At 37.2% G+C, this 19,990-nt stretch overlaps 1 protein-coding gene across 6 annotated transcripts in view; it reads right to left on the minus strand.

The window, feature by feature from the left end:
- The window catches only part of TRPM6 (transient receptor potential cation channel subfamily M member 6), a 164,023-nt gene that overhangs the window by 68,907 nt on the left and 75,126 nt on the right, over positions 1 to 19,990 (minus strand). For 5 of the 6 annotated variants that reach the window (XM_070495635.1, XM_044767631.2, XM_014848704.3 and 2 more), the window contains exons 8-16: positions 14,392 to 14,560; positions 13,190 to 13,313; positions 11,110 to 11,182; positions 10,895 to 10,995; positions 8,346 to 8,480; positions 7,216 to 7,269; positions 4,619 to 4,759; positions 2,306 to 2,440; positions 663 to 940 (exon numbers count right to left, since the gene is read on the minus strand). In XM_070495635.1, the coding sequence (XP_070351736.1) occupies positions 663 to 940; positions 2,306 to 2,440; positions 4,619 to 4,759; positions 7,216 to 7,269; positions 8,346 to 8,480; positions 10,895 to 10,995; positions 11,110 to 11,182; positions 13,190 to 13,313; positions 14,392 to 14,560 (1,210 nt within the window). The remainder of the gene's footprint in view (positions 1 to 662; positions 941 to 2,305; positions 2,441 to 4,618; positions 4,760 to 7,215; positions 7,270 to 8,345; positions 8,481 to 10,894; positions 10,996 to 11,109; positions 11,183 to 13,189; positions 13,314 to 14,391; positions 14,561 to 19,990) is intronic. The other variant, XM_070495634.1, reaches the window with a different exon arrangement.

The following is a 19,990-nucleotide window of genomic DNA, read 5'->3' on the forward strand; positions in this document are numbered from 1 at the left end:
ATTTTACGAAATATATAAATGACCAAAGTAAGAAGCTAGACCTGGAAATCACCTCAGGTGATTTCTGGGAAGGTTGTTTTCTCTAAAAAGTAGAGGCTGCCATTCTCTGGAATTTTTTAAATCAAAATTATGAATTTGTTTCTATTAAGCGTAGCTTCCTTTCTTTCCTCTCTACTATATATAATACTTTAGTAATCAAATAATCGAAAACATTTCCAACTTTTCTATCTTCCACCATCACTCACTGATTCTTTAATAAATAATACTGTTGTTTCCTGCCTGAGAGATACTTAAAGTAAACAACAAGTGTTAATTTAACTTATTATCAAAGAGTTTGAGAGTTGGGAGGGATTTTCAAAATCATTAATTGAGTATTTTATAATGAAGAAACTAAAGTCCTGAAATCTGGTCAACTGAGTTGCCCAATTAGTAAACAGCTAGATAGGCCTAAAACCCAAGTCTCCTGACTTGAAGGCCATTTCTCTTCTCTTTATTCCACAAAGTTCCTTAAAATACCTGAAGACCCTTATTTATAGGAGAGTCCATGAAATGCATGGCAACAAGTCAAGTCATCTTATAACTTCTAAGGTGAGGGAGATAAAAGTGTCTAACCATTCTAAGGACTGTCACTGTTTAGAATGAAGTGAAGAGAGAACTCCTACTTTGAGTAATTTTTCAACTCTTCTGAGGCATCATCCACCATGTTGCTCTCCTTAGCTTCATGGGCCATGGCTCGGTAGAGAATACAAGCAATCACTGCCTTAACCGTGGCTTCCTCTCCGTGCTGCCAGAAGAACATGGCCATCTTCTGCCTTTTCATTAGCACAGCCCAAACCAGCAGGTCATTGTAAGGGTAAACAAAGCCTTCAATTTCAGGGTCATCTAATATATTTGGTCCTTTTGACTTCTTCCTTGATTTAGGAAGGACTATAGACTTTTCCTGTTGGAAAATAAAATAGGAATGGGTTTCCAAATACACAGATCCATGATGTTCCACCTAATAAAACACATCAAGTATCCTAGAAGTATTTTTTAAATCACTGAAAAGAGATGGAAATAACAGAACTTTATAAACCAGAAACTAAAATTTTGACCTTATAAGGTAATCTATTTCTTGTTGCATCCAATATTTCCAGGATCCCTAAGCTGAGATACCTTAAGTTCATTTAGCAAAATAAAAACACTACACCTTTGGGATAGAGCACTAACTGTATGATAACTTTCAATTTCTCAAGGAAATGAGTTGAAATAATATATTGGATAAATGAGAACTATTAAAAAAAACTCTTAACTTAACCCTACAAATAGATTCCTTATCCTCCCCTTAGAAAAATGTCTCTAATGTTGCCAACATGTATCCAATTGATCAGTTTTCAGCTTCCTTTCTTTGATTCTGATTATATTCCTCTAGGGATGTTAACAGATAGTAATGAAATACTATTCTCCACCTGGTAAACTCACCCTTTACAGCTCATCTCAAATGCCACCTCCTAACTCCCCATGTTCTTCTATATCACTCTGTATATGTCAACACTCATCATACTGCACTATGGTTAATTCTTTGGGGAAGGTGGGACCATTTCTCAATCATCATTACATCTTCTCTGACACACCAGCCTCCCAAATTCAACCAAGCACCCAATATAACGCCTAGCAAATAGAAAGATTCACTAATTATTCTTTTTAATTAAAGGGAGTCATAGCAAAAATTGTAATAAGCTTCCTCTGTGTCTATAAATAAAAAGAATTTGTGTTCATTCGTGATGACTAATGGTAATTTTATAAAATATCTTCTCATTCTAGGAACTATGAAAAGCAAATCTCTCTCAGCCAACATAGGAACCATTTATATGGAAACTTTTGAGCAAAAGTATTTATCCCCAGATGGAAGTGGGAGTGAGGTAATACAGGGAAAGGGGCAATAACAAGATTGGGAAAAAAGAAGATGCAAAAGGACCGTCTGAGAGAGAAGGAAACAAGATGGAAGTAGTCACATCCAATTAGAGGGTGCAGTGTTGACCTAATGATTACATTTTTTAGTACCATCCCATGGACTGCCTTCCTGAGTCACCATTTGGCCATGGTAGAGGTAGGAACAATAAAGATAGGCAATCAGTGAGTTGCCAGTACTCTGTCCTGGGCATTTGCTCATTGTTGTTAGAAGACAGCTGTGTTATGCCTTTGACTTGCGCCACCTGATTATGATACTTGTAAATAGTCCCTCTATTGTACCTCCCTTTCTCTAACTTGGTCTCAGCCTGCAAGAACAATTTTATTTTCAAATCTACAAATAAGTAAGTGGTACCTTGAATTTGTAGGGCTGGGCAGTTCTAATGAACTGAGAATGTAGTGTGCTTTCTGCAGTTTCATTTCTGATTCCTGAGGGGCGTCTCCAGTGAAGAGGGGGCTGGGATAGGCTTTGAGCAATGCTGGTCACTCTCTGGCATATCATTTTATTTTTAAAATAAAAGAAAAAGGGAAAAAGAAGATTATAGTGGTAACAATTAACATTTTATTTCTAGACAATAATGAAAACTAAATATAATACTGTGTCCTACCAAATATCCAATAGTTCTGTCTCTGATCCATGATTAGATTAACTGCTCACCCAATAAGAACCTCTCATGATCTCCTTATGAAGCACACTGTTATTCCTACCATTTTAGAGAACATGCTCTTTTGTTCCCTATTATATATCTGCATTCCTTCTCTATGTGGAAATTCCATTAGAATCAATGGATGTTCTATATCTGGAACAAGTTCAGAATAGGCAATAAAGATTCACAGTTCTGATAAGAAACAGTTCCCATTCACAAAGCTCCAAGGTTAAGGTTAAGTTAGAAAGTTACGGAATTTCTCTAGGTGTTGCATAATATCACCTCTCGAATTCCTGGGGCTAGGCCCAATAACAACATAATTCATTGCTTATCAGCATGAAGCTTTCATCAATGAGAAACAAAACCAAAAGAAGCATTCTTGAAGGGACGGACATAAAAATTTATGATACAAACCATAGGCTTTGAACTGCTTTGTTTATTTATTTATTTTTAGTTTGTGTTTTACAGATATAAACTAGACATAGAAGTGACCTAGTCTAGACTTTTTAAAGATAATATTCAAATTATTATCATTATCATTGTGATATAGAATTACAGTATCATTAGTAATAATCATAATGACTATTATTGTTGACCGCTACTCTATACACTCTGTGCACCAGGAATATGGTTTTTCAGGCATTATTTTATTTAATCCTTTTGATAAATTTGTGAAAGTAGTATTGCATTATTATTGCCATTTTATAGATGAGGAAACTGACACAGAGAGGTTAAGTTTCTCGCTCAAGATTACACAGCTACTACCTACCATTACTAAGATTCAGTCCCAGATCTCTCTGACTCCAAACCATGTATTTGTAACTGTTATGATCTAGTTTACTAAGTAACACAGTAAACTCTATACCCTTCACTAGCAAATAATCAGAGTAATGGGTAATTTCCTACCCATTTCTAGAAAGGGCATTAGGGGAACTCGCCTAGCATGCTGCCCACTGCCTGCACCAAGGCCACAGTCAGCCCTCATCCTGCCGCCGGTAACCTCTTGCAAGGTATACTTCGTGTAAATGAAGGAGCTGACTCCTCAGGTGTACCCCCCATGCCTTTGAAATTTCAATACCAAACACTGTCTCTGTGAGATTTGGTTTTCCTTTCGTTTCAATTTTTCACTTCCTAAAGCCAAATCGGGCTTTCACTTTCACCTGATTCTTTCTAAATAAAGGTCATAGCTTGCTATTCCAGACTCTTCCTATGATCTTATCCCAAACCACCTTTCAAGTTTCATCCCTTACAACCTTCTGGCGCTTCCACGGAGACAAAGGTGTCCCTGTCGCTGGAAAGCACAGCCGACGTCCACAGCGTTGTGCTTTCCACTGCTCCTGCTCCCCTCTCAACCAAAAATGTCCCAAACTGACCTTTTCTAACACCTCCATTATCTTCTAATAAGAACTAGTCTCTTCAGTTTACTGATCTGTAACGGCAATTTTAAGAAACAAGCAATATTTTCTCTGCTAATCCACTAACCAGTCTAAATTTACATTCCCAGACTTGCAAAACTATGATGGAAAATAAAAGATGTACAATATGTGCTTTTAAGTACATTCTGCATGCATCTTCCAATATAAGCCCTACCCACTGGTCCCCAGTTTGTCATCTCCAGACTTTGGACTATTAGGAGTTTGTAGATCTAATCCTGTTAAGCTTTTGACTTCCGTATTTTCGAAAGAAAAAGATAAGAACTGGTCATCTCTCCCTCTAACCTTTCTCATCATCTTACTTGTATGTCAATATAGCACATATTGTATCCTGTTTTGCACTAGGGCTAGTTATTCACGAATCTGTTGCCTCTAAAAGTTTCTAAAGTCCTGATCTTTTTGTCCATCCCAGACCAGCACACTAGCATTTAAGCACAGTACTTTACACGTAGCAGGTACTCAATAAATGTAGTTAAACAGAAGATCCATTTTAGAAGCTACTGTCATCTGAACTTCCCAAGCCATTTTTCTAAAAGTATTACTCCTAGTTATCCTGAATTTTAATAGGGTATTTTTCATTTACGCTACCTTATGTTTCCTGTAGAGGTTGTTGTAGAGGGTTCTGAAATTTTTCCTAGTGTAGCTGCTGCGGTACGCTCCACCAATGAGGTACTCTATTACCAATCCAATGTCAACCAGTGTTATCTTATAGTCTGAGAGAAGGGCATGCTGAAACAAAAACACATAACGAATTATAACTTTCAATTCTCTTTTTCTGTCTCCTGTGCTGTGCCATTATAACATAATCAAATCAACTGCAAAGAGATAGACTCATACTTTTGAATCATCTGTACAAACTGATCAATTAATATGACCAGCTATTGGTACAATCTGCTTGTTCAGATGGAAAAGGATATTAACCATATTACAGTTTTAGTTTCATAGACTTTGAATGTCTGCTTACATCTGCTCATTCACTCTGTTCCCTCTCTCTCTCTCTTTCATACACATAAGTTAGAATAAAATACATTTAAATATACCATAAAAGATTGTTTTTAGGGGCCAGCCTGGTGGTCTATAAGTTAAGCTCGAACATTCTGCTTTGGCAACCCGAGGTTCGCTGGTTCAGATCCCGGGTGCGGACATGGCACCGCTTGGCAAGCCATGCTGTGGTAGGCGTCCCACATATAAAGTAGAGGAAGATGGGCACGGATGTTAGCTCAGGGCCAGTCTTCCTCAGCAAAAAGAGGAGGATTGGCAGCAAATGTTAGCTCAAGGCTAATCTTCCTCAAAAAAAAAATAAATAAAAATAAATTTTAAAAATAAATAAATAAAAAAGATGATTTTCAACTGGATATGACACAACTATTACAACAGAAGTAAAATTACTGAAGGTTATAATGAAGGTATGTGATCCAGAATTACCACTGTATTAAATCTTCAGCCTCTCTCTTTAATGAAATGGCTATAACACTGGACCGTCTTGACTATATCATGCATAGGACAAGAATATGTAAGGAAGTAGAACAAATAAAAATAAGAAACACAGAACAGCAGAATCAAATGAGACATCAAAGCACAAGGCTGTGCCAAGACAAATGTTAGGGTTGGTAGGAGGGCTGAGCATCAGATTTCCAAGTACATGGACCTTAGTCTAAATAGAAATTATTTGGACCCCTTAAAATCAACCTTACTACCTCTTCATAACTGTTACTTCTGAACTGCCATCCACAGTACATTTTTAAAGGCACACAGAGTGCTGAACAAGATCTTTAAAGTGAACAGACAGTGAATAACCTTCACAAAGCTTTGACTAAGAAATAAGGTTATACACACACACACACACACACACACACACACACAAATGTAAATGATTTAATTTCTCTTTACTTTTTTCAAGGAACACCAAAAATAATACTCTTATTTGCTGCTAATTAAAAGCATATTTATGAAGGCCAGCCCCGTGGCCAAGTGGTTAAGTTCACACAATCCATTTCGGCAGCCCAGAGTTTCACCAGTTCGAATCCTGGACACAGACATGGCACTGCTCATCAAGCCATGCTGAGGCGGCATCTCACATGCCACAGCTAGAAGGACCCACAACTAAAAATACACAACTACGTACCAGGGGGCTTTGGGAGAAAAAGGAAAAATAAAATCTTAAAAAAAAAAGCCTATTTAACATATTTCATTCCTTTTTCTTCAGTTTACTGTGATAGAATCAGAGTTTAAGGAAATAATCTAAGGAAAATCATTTTGATTTAGCATGACTCAATGCAAACGAAATTTACATCACCATGGACACTTTTGCTTACTACTAATTTGCCAACTCAATGTCTTCCTCTGCAGTCCTTTCACTCTGGTTCTCCCACCAAGTCAACACAACCAGAAGGCCCACACTCTCTCCATCAAGATAACAGACTTCAGAAAAATGAGCGACGAACTTTTTAAATGTGCTGTAGATGGATTTTAATCATGGTGATAAAAAAAAGGCACCCCCAGTCTTCTGCAGATGTGAACAAAAGTTCTTGGTAATTAAAAAAGAAAGAATTAAGGCATAAGAGTCTGTGATAATTGGGAAGTTTTGGTAACTAATGGGGGATCAGATGATTTTATTTTAAGTCTGACTTAAAAGTTCAAGGAGAACACCATGAGCAGACTATGAGGAAGCGTATAAAGTGATGGGCTTCATCCTGGCTCCCTAGAACAAAGGTTAGCCTCACTAATGAAGTAACAGAGCCCCCAAGCTATCACAAATATTCAAAACAGCAATATTGAGAACAATGGAAATCACTTATTAGTCCTGCGATAAAGACAACAGAACCAGGAAGTTTCTTTATTTTCAGCAGGTATTATTATCATCATTGGCAGTATGGTTGCATCATGTTGAGCTGAAGTTCTGATGGAAGTTCTGATGGAAGTTCTGATGGAATTCATGTTTTCATTAGAGAAAAATTACTAGCTAATGCTACTTACTTGGTGGATCACATCTTTACAAATATAAAGTAAATTATAGGAAAAAATGTGTGGTTTGGTGATAAAATTGTTCAGTCACGAGCAAAGAGGGTAGATAATTCACTAGAAAATCCACATCTACATTTTATGAAGCAAAATCTGGCAACATCTCCATCCCAAAGCTAAGGCAATACACAAAGAAATTTGCACACCTTCAATAATTAGTTTACCTGCTTTACATCTTGAACAAGATGATGCAAGAGCATATTAGTAGGTCCTTGTTTCTGTAACAAAGAACAAAAGAAAGAATTATTCCTTTTAATTACCGTGTGCTAGGAGAAACAAAAAACAACTTTACTTCAGAATACATAAACAACTCAGAGTACTGAAAATTTTCAAGGTCTTTAGTAATGAAGCTAAAGCCAAATTAATTCTAAGGACAGTATTTCCCAAGAGACGCTGTCATTAGACTGAAATATTTTTCAAAGCAAGATATATATATGTAGGTAGTAAGAACTTAACTTGTTTTTTAAGAATCAGAAATAAATTTTAAGTAATTTATAACTAACCTTTATCATATATAAATTACACAATTACAAATCCCATCACACAATTACATTCTATCAAAAAATATTTATTGAACACTTACTATGTGTTTCCAATTAAGCTTCTGAAGATTCAATGAAGAATCTAAGTGCTTTCTTCACAGAGCTTTACAATCTAATAGAAGAGAGTGGGCACTTACACTAAAAAATAACCAACAATATGAAGATGTGTGTGCTCAAAAAGACTTGTGAATAATTTGTACTACAGGGACAGATGACTGTGAACTGCAGTAATTAAGAAGACAGAACTTGAACAGGGCTTTGAAAAAAGGGTAAGATTCAAAGGGCAAGGAAGGACATTTCAAGAAGGTTGCATGGCTTCAGCAATTGGTGTTTTCACAATGAGTAAGCCAGTCTAGTTTCCATAAAAGGTTTGCATAGGAAAACAGCAGGAATAGAATGTTAATGATGGCCTTAGGTTGAGATGTTCCTAATGCTTTAATAAAAGCAATTTGTTCTTATCCACATCTTTGGCTTTAATGATGGTCTTACTATCATATTTTCTTAAATTAGTTTATATTTCTATTCTGACTAATTAATTAAAATGGCAAACACAGAAATGACCAAAGGCTAAAATGGATTTGGTAAGAACGTTTCTCCTTTGGTTGAAAAGTCGGTCTCTCTACAAGCTCTTTGTACATGAACATTCAAGGAGACTTGAACATTCAACATTTACATTTAGCTTAAGCTAAATCTTAAGCTAATTAATAAATAAATCTTAAGGGAGGTGATTGATGAAATGTTCCAGTACTCACTGTATTATAGAGCTCTTCCAGTCGGGGGATGGTAAGAAAGCGATGGAGGTTCACTCCATATTCTATTAAGAGCTTCACAAAATCTACCCGATCCATCACTAAAGCATCTAACATTGCTTGTTCCAGGGAGCCAGGCTTCAGAGGGCAGACACAAATAAGAGACAGAGAGACTTTTAAGAAAACAGAAAGAACTAAAGAATTACAATGTATTTGAACTCAAAATTATACAGACACAATAACTATATAGTACAATCTTACTAAGAAATGTTCAGGACCTGAGTGCAGAAATAACTAAAAGTGAACTTGAAGGCATAAAAAACATCTTGAAAAAAATCTGTTCTTGGATGAGAGGACTGACTATTGTAAATATCTCAATACTTCCCAAATTAATGTACTGGTTTAATGCAATTCTAATAAAATTCCAAGGTTTCTTTTTTTTGGGTAACCTGGTATGTTTTCATTTAGGCTTTACCTGGTTTATGAACATAAATGGCAAATTAAACACACTCATCTATTTTTACTCCTACCTAAAACTTCACTAAAATTATCGCAGAGGGATTTTTTCTTTTTTAAGAAGTGAAGCCACAAGAACAAGGAGGTCAAGGGCGCAACATTTTGGAAGTTGGAAAGCATATGGTCAAGCGGTGATTGACTTAGCAGTCCCCAGAAAGCCAATAGTGAAACTGGAAAAAGTCAAGAACCAAATAAATCTATGCCACAGAATTCTGGCAGCACCGGGATAAAATGGATGCACACGTGCTGAATTCCTAAGCTTGGGAGCTTCCCAGTCATCTTCCCCCATTTCACTTCCGCAACACCAGCGGCAAGGCTTTTACCTTTCAGGCAGGGAGCTGGAGGATTCTGATATGGTAATGTGACTAACACAAGAGAAAAGACATGAATATGCCAACATCTCAGGTCCTCCAACAAATGGCAGCCAGATCACCCCAATGTGAAGGCCCAACCTCCAGGCTCAGAATTGCTAAGGAGCTTTCTATCCTCCTCTCTTAAACAAAAAGTCCAGAACAACTAGGCCAAAAACACCAGCTGGGAGGAATCAGACAAAACAGAAAGAAGAAAACTTCAAAAGAATTATCATTAACATCCTCAGAGAAAGAAAAGAAGACACTGTATTCAGGATGCTATTATTTTTTTTTTTAAAAAAAGGACAAAGAACAAATTTGCTCTTAGAAATTAGTACATAGGATGCTATCAGAAGCACAAAGCTACATACAAGGCATGAAAGTTACAGTTGGGGAAATCTACCAAAGAAAAGATATGGAAGATAAGAGGGAAAAGATAATATTAGAGAAGCAGTCCATAGGTCCAAGAATTAAATAATAGGAATTCCAGAAAAAGAACAAAGAAAACAGGGGAGGAAATTCCCCAGAATGGAAATATATGGTTGCCAAGTTGAAAGCAGGTGCCCAGGGTAATGCATATAAAGACTCACAACAACACACATTATTGTGAAAAGTCAGAAGACCAGAAAAAGAGATTTTTGAAACTTCCAGAGAGGGAAAAAATAGTCACAAAGTACCGGAAAACAGAAAGATGTTTACTTCTCAAAGCAATGCTGAGTGTTGGAAGCTAGTCATTCAAAATTCTCAAGGAAAATTAGTTCCAATCTTGTATTAAAATATCTCCAAACATGTAAATTTTCAAAATTTTTGTCTCTCATATTCCCTTTCTAAGAAAGTTACTGAAGGATGCATGCCATCAAAATAAAGGAGTAAACCAAGAATAAGAAAGACATGGATACAGAAAACAGACACTCTAACACAAGAGAGAACCCCCAGGATGATGGAGGATGACAGGCCAGCATCAGGAATAGCAGGCAACCAATGCAGATTGCAGATTGCAGGACCACAGACAGAATGTTGAGAGGTTTCTAAAATTGATGAATCAGAAAACAGCAATATGATTTATTATTTAGAAATATGGAGATGCATAAATGTCAGAAAAGTCAGAAAATTTCAAAAGTGCCTGGCTCTGCTCTTGTTACTAGCAGGGCAGGGAAATACTGTTTTAGTACCATTTGATGTTTTAAACAATGTGCATGTATTAGCTCGACTCAAAAATAATACACCTGTGGTATGGTTACAAGGGCAATTTTTAAAAGTGAAATGTTAATAGTGATTATCATTAGCACTATGAGTAATCTTTCTTCTTTCTGCTTTTCTCTGCTTTCACTTATTTCTATTGTGAGTATGTATTACATTCTAATGCAAAGAATAAGATAAACTTTGTTTTAAATAACAATATAAGACATCTGCCCATTCAAAAAGTAAATAAAAAATTCTTCCATTCTGTCCTCCTCCAACTTTCTTTGTCAGCTTCAACTAGGCTGCAGAGCCAGAAAAAAACTGTTTTCAGTGAGGCAAAGTAGATGAGAAAAACATCTTAGCTATCCCCAGACACCCAGCTACACAGATGCCACCCCACACTCCCGGCAAACCAATCTCTTTCTCCTCCAATTTTCTCTTTAGTCCCTCCCTAACAAACCAATACACCAAATATTTTTCCAAATAACTTCTTTTTCACTATACCTTCCAATGTTGTCCATAAATTAGGATATGTTTCTTGGCAATGTCCACTCTGTCCCAAGCCATTGCCAGATTTAATTGTTCTGATGCTGATAAATTTGTGCCTAGCATAAAAGAAAGGAACAATCATATATTCTATTTAAAATATCAACATAAAAAATGCCAAGTGCTGTGGAATGTGAAAAAAGGAATAGTTGTAACTCTATCTAGACGCTCACCCTTTAGCAGAGCTGTTAGGATTGCTAAATCAAGGTCTTGCGACTCCTCAGAATCAGGATCAAATATGGTAATCTATAACAGTTGAAAAACAGAAAGTCATACATTCTGGGGATTAGCAAATAAATGCTTTCAAAAGTATCCACAAAATTTACTCTAGAGCTAACGAATTGAGCAAAACATTCTTCATTAATGTTAAAAAACACACAGAATTAATTTTTTTTTTTGGTTTTACTTATAGAAGAGAAAACTTTTTAAATAGGGTAATGGAGAATTGTGAGCCCTCAGGAAAAAAAAAAAACAACTAAAAACTTCCATGCATCCTAGAGGAACATTACTACATTTATATTACACATGCTATAATGAAAAGAAACTCAGTGTCAATTCCTAATGGAAAGAAAAGCCTTCCTCATTTTGAAGGGATACCAAGTGAGATCCTTCTGTTCACTTAGCCTTAGAAGCTAAGACTTCTGGTTTTTAATGAGAAATGAATCTTGAAGAATTTGTCATAAAATAAGTGAGGTAAGTACACCATATTCAATGAGCTAGTACAATGGACAGCATAGACAAAGTATTACAATGTCAAGGGGTCCAGTGCACCCTGGCAGACAACTGATTTTTTTTTTAAGACAAATAAGGACTTCATTTATGATTATAAAAGGCCATCTGCTGTTAATGAATGTATCTCAGTCTTTCCAAATGAAAATATATTTTACATAATAGACAACAAAAAAAGTTAAGACTAGCAAGTTTAAGGCCCCAAAATGCCCCCCATATTGCCTTGGGTAAATATTATAAGACCACTGAATCTCAGGTTCCTCATCCACAAAATGAGAGGAACTCATTAAACAATCTCGAAAGTCCCATGAAGATAGAAAAACTATGCTTATACAATTTACACATTGGTTGCCCCCACCTAATAGACCCTCTAGGTCCGTGAATAAAATCAACATTCAATTGTACAGGAGCAGAGAACCTAACTCCTGTAATGTGCCAACCGTTAGCTGCCTTCTCTAGTCCTCTCTTGATCATGACAGCCCTCATTAGTTACTCTCCTTGATGATAGGAAGAGGTAAATATAAGGGTGATCTCTTTAATATGTCCCTTTCTTAACTTACTGATTATTGTGGGAAATATAAAATGCAGTAGAGCATGTACAAGATTTCAGCACTGAGCTGAAGTTTTAGTTCTACCATTTCGTAACTACATGACTCTGGTCAAATCATTTAAATTCTCTAGGCTTCAGCTTCAGCATCTTTGACACTGAAATAAACAATCACTGTCATATTGAACTCACTCATGGGCTATTTCAAGTGAAAAAATATATTTGAAAGCACACTGCTAATTGTAGACATGGTTATTACGAGGTCAACTAAAATCCCAGAAGGTTTTTCACGTATGTTTAGCCATGTTTTGTCTGGCTTGCACTTGTTCAACTGGGTTTTTGAAGCCAGGTGTGTAAACATTGCCAAAATCTTGTATGATTTGGCCCAGCCTTCAATTGTGGAAAGATCACTGTGAATCATGTCATATCTGCATATTTACTGTAATCGTCAGCTTCATGTCATCCAAGTCATTGATAAAAATTTTGATCAAAGTACCCTAAAACACGAAAAATCTTTTCCTGTATCCACATTATGTTCATAGCTCACAGTTTGTGGAGTTTTCTGTCTTAAAGTATATTCTCACATTCCCCATGGTCCAGTGCATCCCCAGTGGTCTCTTGCAGGATTTACTCAGGATGCCTTTATCTAACCCAGCAGACTTGAGTTCATTTAAGACATGGAGCTCTTCCTGTACCCTCTGAAAATATTTATGTGCAATTTTCACTAAATTTGATCACTTTTCTGTAATACTGCTATACTATCTAAATATTTTTTCCCAGGTACAGTCCAGAATTTGAAGCATGAGGGTAAGTAAGTTCTCAACTAAGGGTCAAGTTCTGCAGAGTTATATACAATCAAGTTAAAAAATAAAAATTACATATTTTTTAAAATTGTGAAAATAAACATTACAATTATTGAAAATTAGCATTATATATAAGTCAGTTGAGTCATCAACTCATCAACTCATCATACTTACAGAATCTCTGTGCACCATACACTCCATTAGAATTTGGAAAAGGTGTTTGGACTGTTTAAGACTAAAGTTGAAAGTGTTCTGAATCATGCAGATAATCTCCTCCTTCACCTGAGGACGTAGGGTCCTGGGAGAGAGATAAATGGCGGTGACTTGACACAATGCAGAGAAGGGAACAAGCCAGAGCATCAGTACAAGAATGCTCATCTGTTCTGTCAGACTGGGAAGATTTCTATGGACAGTTCTGCCAAGAGAACAAATGAGCAGGAAGCAAAGGGAAGCAGTGGCACCAGGAGAAAGCTGAATATGAAAATGAGAATGGAATGATCTGCCATGATCCTGGAAAGAAAGAGCTCTGGGGCAGGGTTCTGCAGCCAACAGATTTCCAGGAGACTGTGAATCCACAGAAATTGTGGGAATCATATTCTCAAAAGGGTCTGAAACCCCAAGGGTTTAAGAACCACTCATCTAGGGTGACTTCAGGAAATAAAGAGGTGTGAAAGGAAGAAGAAGGGGGTAGAGGGTGGAAGTAGAGGGCCAAGGGCTGAGGGGGAGAGAAGTTGTAAGGAAAGAGTTGTCAGAGAGCACTTATAACATAAACAGTGAATGTTTATTAAGCAAATTAGTGGGGTCAATATCTTAGTTTGTATTTACTTACACGGTATAAATATCATGCTTTTGAAACTGGAAGAATCACACTAGATATAGGGATGGCTAGAGAAAAACTACTATCTTATTTGAAAAGGGGAAAGAATTAAAACCTCAAATGAGCATAACATATGCTACATAAATGTCAGGCTATCAACTTCCCCAGTTCCTGCTCTTTTTACTAATGGCAAATGAATATGAAGGTGAACTGGGGTCAACACTGGTCTCCTCACTCACTGCAGAGTTCTTTCAGCTATCATGGCCAAATGTAGGAGCATCTTCTCCTTCCCTCTGCCTGGATACTTTTTCCTGACGCTCAAGCAAGGCTCAAGCATTCCTGTTAAGGCAGGCCATTCTTCACCTGAAGATATAGCAACTTAAATCATTGGAGGGCATTTTGGTGTTGATTAATAAATACAAAAATCACTGGGAAATGAATTCCAGTCTCAACCTCTGTGCTCCTAGGATATCCACCCATATGAAAGCAGAGCTTAAAGAACTAAAATGGAAGAATAAATAGTAACTGTAATTTCAGAAATGAAGAGTCAACAACTCACCCTTCATCTGCTAAGTGTTTGTGGGTGAAGGCTAGGAGGTCAGCAGCTCTGCCTGTGCCTTCACACACCACCACAGGATCTTTGTCTTTCACAGTCTCCCACACCGCAAGGATGACATTGGGGCCACCTTCTACCACCAGCCCAACCACAGGCACACCTTGTCTTGAGCCTATTTCAGATGACAAACAATATCAAACTGTTACAAAGGAACCCTTCTTGACCAATCAGCCATTTTGCTTTCCAGATGCACGTTGTTCAGTTACCACATAGATTCATTATTGCACTAGCCCCTCTCTCTTCTTTGACTCAGATTTGTTTAGTTCAAGACCAAGCCAGAAGTTTGGACTTTAAATAAAAGTACCATAAATATGGGGAGAGCATCTTCAAGCTTTTTCCAGTTATAAAGGTAGCTAAAGTCTTTCAGCAATTAAAAAAAATAAGTAGTCTTCAAGAAATTTTAACCTTTCATTGTGAAAAATTTCAAACACTTCTAAAAGAAAACAATGATATAATGGCTCCCAGTGTATCCATCACTCATATCCAAAAATGATCAACCTTTCACCAGTTCAATCAACTTTTAATGTTGGTTATTTCTAAGAACAAGATAGGGTAGGTAACCCTCAAAGACTTTTACATTTCAATTTATTCCATTTTTCATTGTTTGAATTTCTTATCAGGACAATATAACATTTTATTAAAGTAAGGAAGACAAGGAAAAGGAAAAGACCATGGAGTCATTTTTTTAAAAAAGATGTTGAGTGACATCAGCATCATGGTGGAGTGAGCTGTTCCCCTAGGCTCTCCTCCACTAAGATACAACAAAAAGAACATTCACAGACCAACAGAGGACATCCAAACAACACAAAAGATGTGTGAGATATCCACGCAGCCAGATGTCTGAAGGGAGGGAGCGCTGGACCCCCCAGGAGGCAGTGACAGGAGGTAAGTGGATCTCCCCTCCTTCCCCAGTGGCAGCGATCTAGGGTGCAGGACCTCATGCAGTGAGTGGCATGCAACTCTGAGAGGAGAAGGGGGGAAAAGGCAGCCTTCCACGGGAATGCTTTCACTCTTGGAGTTGCCTCCCAGTCCACAGGAACACTCCACACTAAGGTGGCTAAGCAATCACGGGAGCACCCTCACCAAGCCGAGGAGCCCAAGCAGGCAGCCAGTGAATGCAGAGTGGGAGCACAGGTGGGAAAGTAGGCACCTTCTCCCCCCGATCCCACTTGGCACATCAGTTCGGTCAGTCAGCCAGGGCAGGAGATCCCTACCAGAGCACCTGTGCCAATGTATGAAGCAGCAGTATGATGCAGAAAGCCCTACTGGCACAGCTTCCAAAGCACAGGCACAACTGAAAGGGGTTACAGCAGGCTCAGATAACACAGCTCCTGCTCCTCCCCTAGTGGTAGCAGGTAGAATCTGTGACCAAATACTACCAATATGCAACACCAAAAGTTCTGCCCATCAAACAGCAGAAAGAAATATATAAACACTCTGGACCAGAAAGAAAATGACAAGTATCCAGAAATCAATCCTGAAGTCACATAAATTTACAATCTAAATGACAGACAATTCAAGAGTTATCATAAAGAGACTCAATGAGTTACAAGAAAACTCATAAAAGCAGTTCAATGAACTCAGGAATAAAATCAATGAGCAGAGGGAATTCTACATGAAAGAGACTGAAACTATCAAAAAAAACCCAATTGTTGGAGATGTAGAACATAATGAATTAGATTTAAAAAAAAATCGAGAATCCTTAAAAAACAGAGCTGATATTATGGAGGACAGAATTAGTAATTTGGAGGACAGAAATATAGAAATGCTTCAGGTGGAGGAAGAAAGAGAACTAACACTAAAAAGAAATGAAGAAATTCTCTGAGAAATATCTGACTCAATTAGGAAATGCAGCATAAGGGTTAAAGGTATTTCAGAGGGAGAAGAGAGCGAGAAAGGAGCAGAGAGTTTGTTCAAAGAAATAATAACTAAGAACTTCCCAAACCTAGGTAAGGAGCCTGGAATTACATGTAAATGAAGCTAATATAACTCTTAATTACATCAATGTAAAAAGACCTTCTCCAAGGCATATAGTTGTAAAACTGGCAAAAGTCAATGATAAAGAAAAAATATTAAGGGCAGCAAGGCAGAAGAAGACAACCTAAATAAGAAACCCCTATCAGGCTTTCAGCAGATTTCTCAGCAGAAACCTTACAGGCTAGGAGAGAGTGGAATGATATATTCAAAATTCTGAAAGACAAAACTTTCAGCCAAGAATATTCTATCCAGCAAAACTATCATTCAGATATGATGGAGAAATAAAAACTTTCCCAGATAAACAAAAGCTGAGGGAGTTCTTTGCCACAAGACCCCTCTATAAGAAATCATCAAGAACGCCCTCATACTTGAAAAAGAAAGAAAGGGTTTCCAAAGCCTTGAGGAAGGAGATAAACAGACAGATAAAATCAGAAAATTGAAGCTCTCTATCAGAACAGGTTAGCAAATGCTTAATTATAACATTAAAGATAAAAGGAAGGAAAGCATGAAAAATAACTATAATCACTTCATTTTAATGACAAACTCACAACACAAAAAGGAATAAGTTGTGACAACAATAACTTAGATGGGGAAGAAGAAAAGGATGGAAACTGATTAGACTATGGGGATAAGAGGCTATCAGAAAATGGACTATCTCATCTACAAGATCTTTTATACAAACCTTACAGTTACCAGTAAACAAAAAACCAGAACAGAGATGCAAATGATAAATAAAGAGAAAACTGAGAAAACCATCATATAGAATCACAAAAGTGAACTAGCAGTTGGAAATACACAGGACAAGAAACAAGGGAAATACAGAACAATCAGAAAACAAGTGATAAAATGGCAGCACTAAGTCATCGTATATCAATAGTCACTCTAAATGTAAACGGATTGAATTCTCCAATCAAAAGGCAGAGGGTGGATGGATGGATTAAAAAACAATACCCAGCAATATGCTGCCTCCAGGAACCACATCTCAGCTCCAAAGACAACAGGCTCAGAGTGAAGGGATGGAAGATGAAGCTCCAAGCTAAAAGCAAGCAAAAGGAAGTAGGTGTTGCCATACTTATATTAGACAAAATAGACCTCAAGATAAAAAAGGCAATGAGAGACAAAGAAGAGCAGTATATAATGATCAAAGGGACACTGCACCAAGAAGACATTACACTTACAAATATATACGTACCTAACAAATCAGCACCAAAATACATAAAACAACTATTAACAGACCTTAAAGGAGAAATTAATAGCACCATAATAATAGTAGGGGACCTCAACACCCTACTTATATCAATGGATAGATCATCCAGACAGAAAGTCAACAAGGAAATAGTGGACTTAAACAAAAAAACTAGACCAGATGGACTTAAGAGATTTATACAGAACACTCCATTCAAAATCAGCAGAATACACATTCTTCTCAAGTACACAAGGAACATTCTCAAAGATAGAACTTATGTTTGGAAACAAGGCAAGCCTCAATAAATTTAAGAAGATTGAAATCATAGAAAGCATCTTTTCTGACCATAATGCTATGAAATTAGAAGTCAGCTACAAGAAAAAAGCTGGGAAAGTGACAAATATGTGGAGACTAAATAACATGCAACTAAACAATAATGAAGAAATTAAAGGAGAAATCAAAAAATATCTAGAGGCAAATGAAAGTGAAAATACACCATACCAACACATATGGGATGCAGCAAAAGTGGTCCTAAGAGGGAAATTCACAGCAATACAGTCCCACCTTAACAAACAAGAAAAATCTCAGGGCTGGCCCAGTGGTGCAGCAGTTAAGTTCACATGTTCCTCTTCGGCAGCCTGGGATTCGCCGGTTCGGATCCTGGGTGTGGACATGGCACCACTTGGCATGCCATGCTGTGGTAGGCATCCCACATATAAAGTGGAGGAGGATGGGCATGGATGTTAGCTCAGGGCCAGTCTTCCTCAGCAAAAAGAGGAGGATTGGCAGCAGTTAGCTCAGGGCTAATCTTCTTCTTCTTCTTCAAAAAAAAATCTCAAATAAGCAAACTTAAACTACATCTAACAGAATTAGAAAAAGAAGAATAAACAAAGCCTGAAGTCAACAGAAGGAGAGAAATAATAAAAATTAGAGCAGAAATAAATGAAATAGAAATCAAAAAAAACAGTACAAAGTATCAATGAAATTAAGAGCTGGTTCTTTGAGAAGATAAACAAAATTGACAAACACGTAGCCAGACTCACCAAGAAAAAAAGAGAGAAGGTTCAAATAAATAAAGTTAGAAATGAAAGAGGAGAAATTACAACAGATACCACAAAGTATAAAGGGTTCTAAGAGAATACTACGAAAAACTATACGCCAACAAATTGGACAATCTAGAAGAAATGGACAAATTCTTAGACTCATACAACCTCCCAAAACTGAATCAATAAGAAACAGAGAATCTGAATAGATCAATCATAGGTAAAGAGATTGAAACAGTTACCAAAAAACTCCCAAAAAATGAAAATCCAGGACCAGACGTTTTCTCTGGAGAATTTTACCAAACATTCAAAGAAGATTTAATACCTATCCTTCTCAAACTATTCCAAAAACTTGAAGAAGACAGAGCGCATCCTAACTCATTCTATGAAGCCAACATCACCCTGATCCCAAAGCCAGACAAGGACAACACAAAAAAGGAAAATTACAGGCCAACATCACAGATGAACATAGATGAAAAAATCCTCAACAAAATATTGGCAAACTGAATACAGCAATACATTAAAAGGACCATACACCATGATCAAGTGGGATTTATAACAGGAACGCAGGGATGGTTCAATATCCACAAATCAATGAATGTGATACACCACATCAACAAACTGAGGAATAAAAACCACATGATTATCTCAATAGATACAGAGAAAGCATTTGACAATATCCAACATCCATTTATGATAAAAACTCTCAATAAAATGGGTATAGAAGGAAAGTACTTTAACATAATAAAGGCCATATATGACAAAGCCACAGCCGAAATCATACTCAATGGGGAAAAACTGAAAGCCATCCCTCTGAGAACGTGAACAAGACAAGGGTGTCCCCTCTCTCTCGCCACTCTTATTCAATATAGTACTGGAGGTTTCATCCAGAGCAATTAGGCAAGAAAAAGAAATTGGCAAGGAAGAAGTGAAACTCTCACTGTTTGCAGACAACACGATTCTATACATAGAAAACCCTAAAGAATCCATCAGGGGTTGGCCCCATGGCCGAGTGGTTAAGTTTGAGTGCTCCACTTTGGTGACCCGGGATTTTGCCATTTCAAATCCTGGGCACAGACATGGCACTGCTCATTAGGCCATGTTGAGGCAGCCTCCCACATGCCATAACTAGAAGGGCCACAACTAATAATATACAACTATGTAGTGAGGGGATTTGGGGAGAAAAAGCAGAAGAAAAAAAAGAATCCATCAGAAAACTATTAGAAATAATCAACAACCACAGCAAAGTTGCAGGGTACAAAATCAACTTACAAAAATCAGTTACATTTCTATACTCTAATAATGAACTAACAGAGAGAGAACTCAAGAATACAAT

This window comes from Equus asinus, chromosome 23 (genome assembly GCF_041296235.1).
Source record: "Equus asinus isolate D_3611 breed Donkey chromosome 23, EquAss-T2T_v2, whole genome shotgun sequence".
Lineage (NCBI taxonomy): Eukaryota > Metazoa > Chordata > Mammalia > Perissodactyla > Equidae > Equus > Equus asinus.